The following is a 12012-nucleotide window of genomic DNA, read 5'->3' as shown; positions in this document are numbered from 1 at the left end:
GTAGATTAAGCAGTGATCTAAGAAGGAGGAGCATTGTTTCAAATATATATTTTAAATTGAATACTCTGTTTATGTAAATGCCCACATTCAGGGTGTTTATTTTTGCTGTTTTGGTTTTGCACTTATCCAACACTTATCACAGGGTTAACATCATTACTTCAATCAGCACAGGATATGGCCCTCACATGTTTTCATAACATTTATCTTCCAACACATAAACTAAATACAAATAGAAACCCAGTCAGATAGGCAATCTTTTATTTCTACAAACCTAAGAATGCACAAAATCCTAAATATTTTAAGCCACAGTTGATTGTCGATATCCTTGCCATTAAAGTATAATTATTACATCGTTCTACTGTCAAGCAGTTCGATTTTGTCTGGCATATGTCATTGTAAAACTTGTTTCAAAGCAACAATTATATGTGCAAATCATACAGCAGTGCGATAGCACAGTCGGAGCAGAGAATAAAACAGAAGTCATGTCATTTTCATATGACCCACAAGTTATGTGTGTCCTGATTGACAGTGATTCTTGAAGGCCACAGCCACTGATCTGTTTAATGTTCATGGTGCACTGAATCATTTTCTTCTCTGCTGTTAATACAGTTGCTACTGCCTCATCCAAAAAACAATTTTCACTTTCAAGGAAGCAGTCCTTCCCTCACATTCTGACATTTTTGGTACAAAAATAGCAGTTTCAGTAACAGGCCTATGAAAATGATTTTTAAAAAGCCCATGATGGTACAGTGTTTTTCTTCCACAGTTGTGTTTGTTTTAAAAGACATCCATTTTGTCATGCTCCGCCAGCCAACCTTGGACACTGTATGTGTCTCTTTTAATAGGATTTTAGACATAAGAAGCTGGGGAAATCTTATAATGCCTCATTAATGTGCTGCAGATGGCCAAATAAGATCCTAATCCCGTTGATTATAGTGTGGATGCACCTAGAGAAGGACAGCCTCAGGCTGTTTTTGTTATTTTGCCTTTTCTTCATTGCTTTAGCTTTCTGTTGTCAGTATTGCAAATACAGTTTCTATCATATTTCCTAACTACTAATAAGAGTATTAAGTGATATGTATAATGCATGACATTCAGAAGTCACGGAGAAGATTGACTGATATCCATCCATTCACTGACAGCAACCGCTTAGTCCAGCACAAGGTTTTCTGAGACCCAGATCTTAATCCAGTAGGAAATGCTACACTAGTTTTCCTCATGTTGCTAACAAATCCTTGCATGCTATGGTTGTAATTTAGATTTCTTTTATGGAATGTTTCTCTGCATGTATCAGCTGCTTTGTTTTCTGTAGTCTTATTTCAGGTAAAGAAGATCGTGCAAGACAGAAAATCTCAAAGTTGATTAAACCACTCATGTGCAAAATGTCATTAATTGCTCAGTTTATTCTATTAAATCCTGCATTACTCTTAAGCAAAAACTAGGGGCCAATTTCAGCCTTAGGACTGATCAAAGTCTAACAATAACAGTCCCTAATTCTGCTAGGAAAAAGATGTCTGTTTCAAAAGAGAGGGAAGCCAGAGTCAGGTGTGTGCTGGAAGTCCTGTAATGCCTTTAAGCACCTCTGGAAGTGTTTGTTGATAGCAGATTGGCACTGCACTGCCAGCAAGGGGAGAAGCAGCAGTGGAGAAGAGCTTTAGAACAAAGCCAATTGAAAGCAGGGCTTCCTATCTACGCTCCACACAAGTGACTTTGAGAATTGACTGGTTAATTATACACCCCAATCTTTGTGTTCAATCAGAGCCAAAGGTGTTGGAGCCATAATGGAAGTTTAGAAGGGAGATAATTGTGCATTGGTACCTGTGTGATAAGACTTCAACACGTTACCACTCAGGCAGTATTGAGTTTATTTTCAAGTTCCGGAAAGTGGATTAAATTAAATGGACCGAGAAAGGATAGAAATCCAGTCAGTTCATTTAAAGAAGAAATTCCTTGTACTGGAGGATTAAGAGGTTAAACATTTTAATAAAGAAAATTAGATTATGTAGGCGTTGTGCAAACTCATTAAGAGATGCGAGTGGCCTGCTTGCCTGGAGAAATCATTAGGATTCAGAATGGGTATGATGACCTGTTCATTAATGTGTTGACATAGGAATTAAGGGTAAAGATTTTTATACTTCAGTAACATTCCTTACTTTGTCTTAATATGGCGGGGTCACAAGATGGCTTTTGGCAAAACTTTCAAAGTCCTTGGTTTTGCTGTTCCCCGATGCCTTCAATCGAGCCTGGCTCCAGCAAGGAATTAAATATTTTGACCCAGCCTGATGTGTCTAGTCACTTTCAGGAATTAAATTAACAAATAGGTATATTTGTAGAAATAATACCTTAGATTATTACATTTGTATTTGAAAAGGAATGAAAACATCTTGCTTATATGCTCTATAGTTATTTTTTTATCAATGATAACTAGTACTTTCTTTTAATTAGTAACCTTGATGAATGGTGAATTTTGTACTTTTCATATTATTTAATGTTAATACTCATTTGATTTAATATTAATACTCATAATAAGTGCACTGTAAATGTGCACGTACTGTATATTCTTAACTGTGGCTACGTGCATTGTGAACTCAGTTTTTTTTACATTTTTTTTACATACAGTATATAATATGAACATGCTTTAAATTAAATCAAAAATAGATTAAAATACATAAAAATAGTCAAAATAGATAAAAAGTGTATTCTAGTTATTAAAATGTGGCTTAGGTTTTTATTAAACATTTGAGAACACTGGAATTAAAGTATATCAGAGTTAAGTAAAGGTTTATTCCATGCTGAAAAGAGAAGAGAGGAAACACCACATTTCAGCTGTGGAGCCTTACGCATGTTGATGCAGCTACCTACTTGAACTATACTTGAATTAATAATACTGAAATGTCTTCTACCTTAACCATGTTGAGCATTGCAAGTCAACATAATTAATAATGCAGTATGTTTTTACAAGTGATTGCAGAATAGACATATTTTGTGAACATATTGGTAGGAAAAACATCTCTCTCGTAGGTCTGAATAATAAGTATTCAGCAGTTGCTTCTAATAATGTTGAGTTTATTTATCACCATGGTCCAGCTGGGCTGTGTACATAAGCAAATTCATTTAGCATGGTCAGAGTGAGAGCTACAGAATTGTGTTCCCTGGTAATAAGTTCCTCTTATACAGTCATTGACAAAGACTGTGATATAGGTAACCTCTAATGATGGAGTATTTTTCCCAATGCTGTCCATTTTGTAATGGCCTCAATAACTACTTTTCTGAAAAACACGTGTCGATTAATTCGTTTTGAAAATCCTCTACTACAGAATGTTTATTTGCTTTTTGTTCCTGAATCTAAATCCCGCCTGAAGTAAGCTAGTCATCACAGTATTTTAACGAAAAGAGTTATATTTTGGAATTGGGCTTTTCGCAATTCATAACAGGGCAGGTTGAAACATTTCTGTGATTCTTTTTTTTACCCTTTTGTTTTGACCTGCTCTCTATATGCCTTTTATGGTTCAAACAGAATAATGTAATTTGACAGAGAAAAACAATTGAAATAAACAGGCCTTCTTTTGTCCTTGATAAAAGAAATGATAAAGGAAAAGCACCTGCTGTATGAGTCATTTGCCTTAAAATCCTCATATTTTCAGTTATTAGAATGCCTGAAATGACCTTTATAATATGCATATGCTATATTTCTATTTATGAACCAGAGTGGTCTCAAGTGTAAAAGAGCTGTTGAGTCAACACTGTTGTTATTTAATTATTAATTACTTAGATTAATGATTTACATATTTTCCTGGTTAGTTATTTGTAGGCCAAGCGGAAAGAATCGCATAAATAATTGTAACATTTAAGATGCAGATATGATGGCATTGATAATCAATAACAGGGCAGATTAGTTGATCCAGATCATTAGATTAGCATAATTGCAGCATTTACTATTTTTTTAAATAATAAAAACCTTTGCCATCAAAGCCCGTAAATTGTGTCGAAGGTGTACAGTGTGCAGCAGAAAGTGTCAGGGGCTGTCTATTAAAAGACTTTTCTCTGTGCATGCATGCATGACTTCTCAGACCTTTAAATGTCAATTGATTCATTTATTACTCTGAGTGTGAGTAGCTAAGTATTTACAATATTAATGAATGGTGTGGAAGGCATCATTAAAGTGTTGATATGCACAGATTAACTTGCTTTTAAAAATTCACCAAAATGAAACCCGGATATCAGTTCATAAAACTGCTGAAAGACAGTGTAAATTGAATGAAAGCAACATGATTAAGTACAGCCAGATCCCACTTCTAACACTTTACAGTCTGTTCATCATGGCTTGATAAGAAAGGAATGCTATTTATACATGGAAAGTTGGGGAAAACATGCAGTCCTCCTCACCCAAAAGGTTTCCTGTAGCCCCTAGAAAAGTCCCAGCTGAAACAGGATAAAAACACACCTCATATTTGTACCAACATCCTCTCGGTTACAGGGTGAAACCTGCAATGCTGGCAGTCAGATCTTATCATTTTTAACATACTATACTGTACTTTGAACTTTGGAAGGAAAATGGTAATATGCTCATGTTACTTAACGGATCTTGTGTAGGGAAGTAATAAATTGAGGGAGAAAAGGACAATAAGATTTTCACGTAATACAAGCAATATGATTTCAAACCACTTATTTGAGGAATCGTAATGCACTGACAATGATTTGTCCACTAGCAGTACTGGAGATGCAGCACACACCATTGCTGTGGTCACATTAAAATATCGCAGCAGCACTTTGGCGCCCTCTTGTAACCACATATTTTTTTCCTCTCATTCTGGTTGAAAAAAAGAGTTCTTGAGTTAATCATACCAAATAAAGCTTTAACACATTTTTGACAGCGTCTCTGCTTTGTGAGTCTCACCTTTCTTTCAGTTTTTTCAATTCTGTTTATAAGTCTGATACAATGTAAATGAAAGCAATTGGTAGTCTTTCAGTTGACTTTGCAGTTCCACTGAAGTAAGGTGTGTAGTGGCCACTGGCTGGGCACACTCACAAGCTTTTGTGAAAAAGTTCATATCCTACTGGCCTGTTCGGTGTGGGGTGACCTCCTTTTCACTGCATGTATTGCTAAACCTGTTTGTTTGTATATTACACCAATCTTTAAGTCATAAACTGTTTAGAACAGAACAACCTCACGGCTCTCAGTCTGCTGCTTAAATCTCAGGGGGTCGCCAACATAGAGATGGGGAACGTGTTTGTGTTCTGCTCACCACTCGTGACAATGGGGAAAGGGGAGCACAGCATCATCGCCGAGAAAGATGCTGTGGCAGACAGGGCATTAAAATGAGCATGTCTGTTTTTTTTGGCCTTCGGACAGATAACAAGTATGCGCCTGCTGTCACCCTGAATGGTTTCATCTTTATCCTCGGAGGAGCGTATGCCAGAGCCACCACCATATATGATCCAGACAAAGGCAATATCAAAGCAGGCCCTAACATGAACCACTCGAGGCAGTTCTGCAGGTAAGGACACAGCCTGCCCTGGAGCCTGCTCACAGGGCTTTCTTCTCTACCAGCATGTGGAACAAGGTAGCAGAGGGGATCTCACTGCGGAACTTTCAAGAGTCAGACACAATTCAGCATAACTCCCCTGTGATGCTGCACGCACAGAAAAAAAACTCTTTATGTTCATTTTATGTCAGGCTTGACAGCCACACCTCTTAAAAGCCGACTGCGTTGTCCTCTTGTGTTACCTGATGATAAGCTTTTCTTTAAGACACAATGACTGTTTTGTAATGCACAAAGTACAGTGAAGCAGTTTTAGGGATGCAATTCCAAGCATTTTCCAGGTAGCTACATCTTTTCCCGGGATATTGATTCACTAAAAAGACTGATGTTCTGTCATTGGAGACAAAGCTTCAGAATATCACTTGCTTTTGTCACTTTTTGCCAGTGTTCAGTTTTGAGTTTCTAATAGTGTCGAGCTGTGATGAGAATGCATTTATAGCGCATATGGTGTGTTGGTTAAGAAATAACACTCGACTTCTCTGTAACGTGTTGATAAGTAATCCGTAAAATAGACCTGCTTCGACTTGATATCATGTCCTTTTGAATAATGATAAAACTGAAAATTGAGAGAACACATGCTTAAAGTCTCATTGCTCTGGGACAGCATCATCAGAAATTTGGCATGTCTCAATAGGTGTGAAGAGAACTTGGCAATAGATGTCATTTGATTTTTCTGCCAAGTAATTGAATGATTATGACAGGACTACCAAAGTGTTTACTGGAACTATTCAGTTTTGCAAGGAAGCATAAATGCATTCTGGTGATTATTTGATTATTAAAAAATCTGTTAAATCCAGGAGTTCAAGTGTCTTGTATAACTTTACAGGCTCAGAAAGATTTGCTGAAATGCTATAGGCTCTTGCTGATGCCTTCAAATATGGATTATTTGATTAACTGGTGACAATTTAATTTCAAATCTAATTTTATGGGATGTTTCAGTGCTTTCTTTTATAAAATTAGGGTTGTGAATCTTTAGAATTCAATTAATTTCTATCATGCATTTTCTGAAATCATATTTATCAAATGATCGCTAGACTGCCAGGATACTGTGTGAAAACACCTATATACTGTCATGTGAAAAAGGAAGTACAATACATTATTTATTCAACAAAAAGGAAGGAAAAATGCAGAAACCATGTACTATAGGAAAAATTAAGTGCACCCTTACTGCTTCCATAGGAATTAAGAAGGTAATTAGCAGCCAGGTGCTGCTTATCAAATGCACTTGATTAGTTGATCATCAGGAAGTGTGACCATCTCTATAAAAGCAGAACATTTGGCAGTTTGGTGGTCTGGAGCTTTCAGGTGTGTGTTAACACCATGCCAAGGAAAACAGACATCAGCAATTAACTCAGAGAAGCAATTGTTGCTGCTTATCAATCTGGGAAGGGTTATAAGGCCATTTCCAAATAATTTGAAATCCATCATTCTACAGTGCGAAGGATTATTTACAAATGGAGAACATTCAAGACAGTTGCCAATCGTCCCAGGAGTGGGCATCCCAGCAAATTCACCCCAAGGTCAGACTGTATAATACTCAGAGAAATCGCAAAGAACCCAAGAGCTACATCTAGGGATCTACAGGCCTCGGTTAACATGTTAAGTGTTAAAGTTCATGACAGTACGATCAGAAAAAGACTGAAAAAGAATGGCTTTCATGGAAGTGTAGCCAGGAGAAAGCCCCTTCTCTCCAAAAAGAACATGGCAACACAGCTTAGGTTTGCAAAGTTGCATCTGAACAAACCACAAGATTTCTGGAACAATGTCCTTTGGACAGACCAAAGTGGAGATGTTTGGCCATTATGCACTCCTCTTTATACCAAAGTATTTTAGAGACAAATGTGAGGCCATCTGACAGCTAAAGCTTGGCCGAAATTGGGTCATGCAACAGGACAATGATCCCAAGCACACCAGCAAATCTACAACTGAATGGCTGAAAAAGAAAAGAATAAAGGTGTTGGAATGGACAAGTTAAAGTCCTGACCTCAACCCCATTGAGATGCTGTGCCAGGACCTTAAAAGAGCTGTGCAAAAAAAATGCCCTCAAACATCAGTGAACTGAAGCAATGATGTAAAGAAGAGTGAGCCAAAATTCCTCCAAAACGATATGAGAGACTGATAAACTCATAAAGGAAACCATTACTTCAAGTTATTGCTGCTAAAGGTGGTTCTACAAGTTACTGAATCATTAGGTGTACTTAGTTTTTCACACATGGATTCCGCATGTTGGCTTATTTTTAGTGGAATCTGTTATGTGTTGTTAGTCACCTGAGGTTATACTGTATTTACCTAATTTTAGGACCTGGTAAGGACCAGATGATGTTTTGTTATGTCCTGATACATAAAGCCATAGAATCGGTGTACTTTCTTTTTCACATGACTGTAATGCCAGTGCATACTGGGTTGAGTTTGAATGTAGTCAGTGTTCAAAGGTTAGTTTTCCTTGACAACGTTTTTCAGGGCAGAAAGTTTTTTTTTACGTCATATATATGGTCTAAAACATTAAAAATAGAATATAATGTAAGAAAAGTAAATATCATCTTCCTCTTTTACATTCAATGTTTTATTTTCTTTACTGCCCTTTGAATTTAATTTTAATTTAATTCCATGCTCAAATCTTCTCCAGTACCACACCATGTTTACTTCATTTAACTTCATGTTTACTAACCTTTCTGTTATAAAGACAAAAACTGCACTGGGGTACTATTACAGTATAATATTCTGTATAGTCAAATAGATACAGTATATAGCATACAAACATATGAAAGATATAAAAGTAAAGTTAAACTGCTTTTGCTTAAATATTCATCTGGTCAGAAATGTTAGATGCTTGGTTTTTTTTTCCATTTGTTTACCTGGTATTGGAATAGAGCCGACTGATGAATCACAGGAAGTCAAGCTGAGAGGCACTGCGTATTGTAACGGTCAAAAATGTCTCTATATCCTATTAGTCATAAAGACATTAGTTTTATTTGAAAACTTAAAAATAGAAAGTTTTTTGTTTTAGAAAGTTGTCACATGTGAATACAGGATCCCTTCAAAGCGTCAGCAGAATAAGCACCACATTCAGACCCTTGTATGTGAGGGATCGAGTTTCAAAGCTATGTGTTTTAGATGCTGGATTTTCTGTAAAATCTTTGAGAAAACATTTAATTTCAATTAATGTTGCCCTTTTTGGTATTTTTTTCAGTTGTTTTTCTGTGACTTTACAGTTTTCCCTCTTGTGTTTAATGAACTTCCAAATCATGACTTTAATTTAAGGTCTCTTTGGTTTTGTTTTATTCAGCGCTGTGATTCTGGATGGGAAGATTTATGCCACGGGAGGAATAGTCAGCAGTGAAGGGCCAGCTCTTGGAAATATGGAGATTTTTGACCCCTGCACCAACATCTGGACTCTCGTACAAAACATGCCTTGCCCTCTGTTCAGACATGGCTGCGTAGTCATTAAGAAATACATCCAGAGTGGTTGACCCTGCAGGTCTGGAATCTCACAGTGGCCTACTGTCGCGGTGCTGATGTTGAAACCTAAAATGAACACATTGCTATTTTTAAGTACGTGTCTACATTGAATGTAGAAGTTCATCCTCACCGTTCGGTGAAACAGGGCCCAGAGCCCCAGCTATGTAACATAGTGTAACTTATTAAACCTACAAGTGTGTCACTAGATGTTGTAGTGGCACTTGTTGCTATGCTAGGTTGTTGGTTTAATTCAAATGTGGTAGGTTTCTTGCTGGTTTCTCTTCAAGTAGTTTATTTTGCTCATATGCAGGAAGATTTGTACATCTTACCTGCCTCCTGCTGGTTCGTCTATGAGGTAGAAGTTAGCAACAATAATAATAGCAGGGTTATTTGATTTTTCTTTCCTTAAGTTTGAGTATTGTATTGTATTCCCCAAAAAAACAAATACTGTAACTATGCCTCTTTGTTATGAGAAGAAAAAAACACCTTTTGTAATAGGAATGTCCAAGATGGAAGTTCCACTTGCTTTAACCATACAGAGGAGCGCACGCGTGGTGGACACCTCTTGTCAGAAGCATTCCTTTTCAGAAAACAAGTGCTGACCCCCCGGGGGGCCGGTGCCACCCAGCCTGGTGACCTTTGAGGGGATACCGGTTGAGAGTGGGCTTCAAAGTTTTCCGGCAGGATCCTGGGTACAGACATGCAGGACGCACAGGAACTGCTGCCACAGCCAAAGCACAATATAGACGGCTGAGACTCTGAGGATGAACTCTTCATTTGACTTGATTTTTTTTTATCTTTATTTCTTCCGAGCCTGCAAGTTAAGGGGAGGGGTGCTGGGGAGAAGGGGGGGGGGTATGATGTGCTCTGTAAATTAAGGAGGTTTCTGAAAAGATGTTTATTTTGAAAAATTCAAAGTGACAATGTATAAATGTTTTTAGTAAAATGGCTAGACAAAGACAAGGAGACTTTATAGCTGTAAATCTGTACCGGACAAAAAATTCAAAAAGAAAAATAATATGAAAGCTGATGTTTATTTTTCATTTCATTCCTACATAACATGACAGCAGGCCTTTGATATTGTACAGCACTATTGGGTAATTGTTTCATGAAGAATATTGCACAACCTACTCTACCAAAAAAGAAGGCAAAGTATTAAAGGAAAACCAGCTCAGATAAAAGAAAAATAGTTCCATTTTGTTAATCTCAGGCCAGCTGAGCTCATTGTTCAGCATTTTCCAGTAATGCTTGACTTGTGTTTCTGATTTACAATTCAGCCATAATGTGGAAAATGAAGAACCTGGATTCTAACCATTTAACTTCATGCTGAATGTGGTCTAGTGCTTTTTTAACATTTAAATCACATAGGAGACTGGAAACAGGTCCACCTGTAACTAATAAAGATAGGTAGGTCCATATTTGAGCCATAACAGCCCACTGCTCTAGAATATGTTCCCATGGCATTAAGTGAAAGAACAAAACTCCCCAGCAAATGCTGGTCCCTTAGACAAAGCTCATTGACTGTACCAATTTGCTTAAAGGAGTTCACTCAAGGGCACAACAGCAGTGTTAATCCACATCCCACCAGGCTGGAGGCCAGAGATTCACCCACCACACTGTCACTCCTTAATTGATAAAGGGAATTAAAATCAAAATCATTTTACATTTAAGCTGGTGTAATTCTTCTGAGGCATGGAAAAGAATTCTAGTCACTAACAGAAGGGCTACCTGCATTAATCCTTTCACAACTCATTCACAGTTATGGACAGGTGGAAGTGAGGGTTTTGTCCCATGCTACGTGTTTTACCATAACCACACTTCAAGCACACAAAAAGTGTCACAAACGAGAGGAGCCATTCAGCCCATTTGGCCCTTCTATAGTTAGTAGCTAATTAACCTCGGGTTCTAATCCAGCTGTTTCTTGAAAGAAACCATCATATCAGCTTTATCAGCATTGCTGGGTATCCTGTTCCACAGCCCCACAACTATTTGCGTAAAGAAGCTGCCTGTATTTTAAATACTTATACCAGGTCCCTTCGTAGTCTTCTCTGCTCAAGATTTAAAAAGGTTCGTTTCCTTCTGACCGTCAGTGTGGGACAATCTGGTTATTCTTCTCTGGAATGTTCCTAGAGCAGTGATATATTTTCTATACAGTGGTGACCAAAATATATGCACAGTACTATAAATCAGGCCTTGCTCATGCGAAATACAATTTTAATGCAATATCCCTTGAATTTGTAGAGGTTTAGCCATATATCATAGCTTTTTGTTTGCCTTTTAATTGCTTCCTCAAATTGTCTGGAAGTTGTAAATGATAACTTAATATAAACTTTTAAGTCTTCTATATAATTAGCCTCTTCTAGCTTATTGTTTCCCATTGTGTTTTTAGAATTTGTTTTTACTACCCACATGCAAAACCCTGCACTTCTCTACATTAAACATCATCTGCCACATGTTTGCCCAGTAGTAAACTATCTAAATCTTGAGTTTCATTTGCTGCTTCTATAGTGTTAGCTAATCCACTTAATTTAGTATCCTCTGCAAGTCTGACACTTTTACTGGACTCTAGATAATTCATATAAATTGTCATCAATGGTGCATTACACATCCCTGCAGTATTCCACTAATTACATCACTCCAATTACCTGTACCCATTGTTTTCTATTTATTTTAAATGGATTATTCCTTATAATAGGACTACAGTACTTGTAGCCCTTCCACTGTGATCCATTACAGGATTTTCTTACAACCAGTTCTTAATATCCTTTCATAAATAAGAGGCTCAAAATGTTGCAGTGAAGAAGATGGCTGTATCAAAGTACCACAGCTGAGCAAACTGAAAGGTACCAGTGTAAGATTCATCATACCAGTGTCAAGTTACTTATATTTCAAAGGATTCACGAGATTCTTGATGGTCACCAATACGAGTTCAAGCATCCTTGTAAGCACTGTAGTAAAATATAGCACAGTGCTACTCAATCTGTGGCTCTTCTAAATGGCTCCATTATAT

General features: G+C 37.3%; 1 protein-coding gene across 2 annotated transcripts in view; it reads left to right on the top strand.

Annotated features, from left to right (window-relative positions):
• LOC102687199 (kelch-like protein 29) overlaps positions 1 to 10032 on the top strand; it is a 230933-nt gene extending 220901 nt beyond the window's left edge. For both annotated transcript variants that reach the window (XM_015351946.2, XM_015351952.2), the window contains exons 13-14: positions 5354 to 5498; positions 8830 to 10032. In XM_015351946.2, the coding sequence (XP_015207432.1) occupies positions 5354 to 5498; positions 8830 to 9013 (329 nt within the window). In that variant the 3' untranslated portion in view covers positions 9014 to 10032. The remainder of the gene's footprint in view (positions 1 to 5353; positions 5499 to 8829) is intronic.
• Positions 10033 to 12012: the final 1980 nt, after the last annotated feature.

Source organism: Lepisosteus oculatus, chromosome 2, assembly GCF_040954835.1.
Source record: "Lepisosteus oculatus isolate fLepOcu1 chromosome 2, fLepOcu1.hap2, whole genome shotgun sequence".
Taxonomy (NCBI): domain Eukaryota; kingdom Metazoa; phylum Chordata; class Actinopteri; order Semionotiformes; family Lepisosteidae; genus Lepisosteus; species Lepisosteus oculatus.
This window is presented reverse-complemented; position numbering and strand designations above follow the sequence as displayed.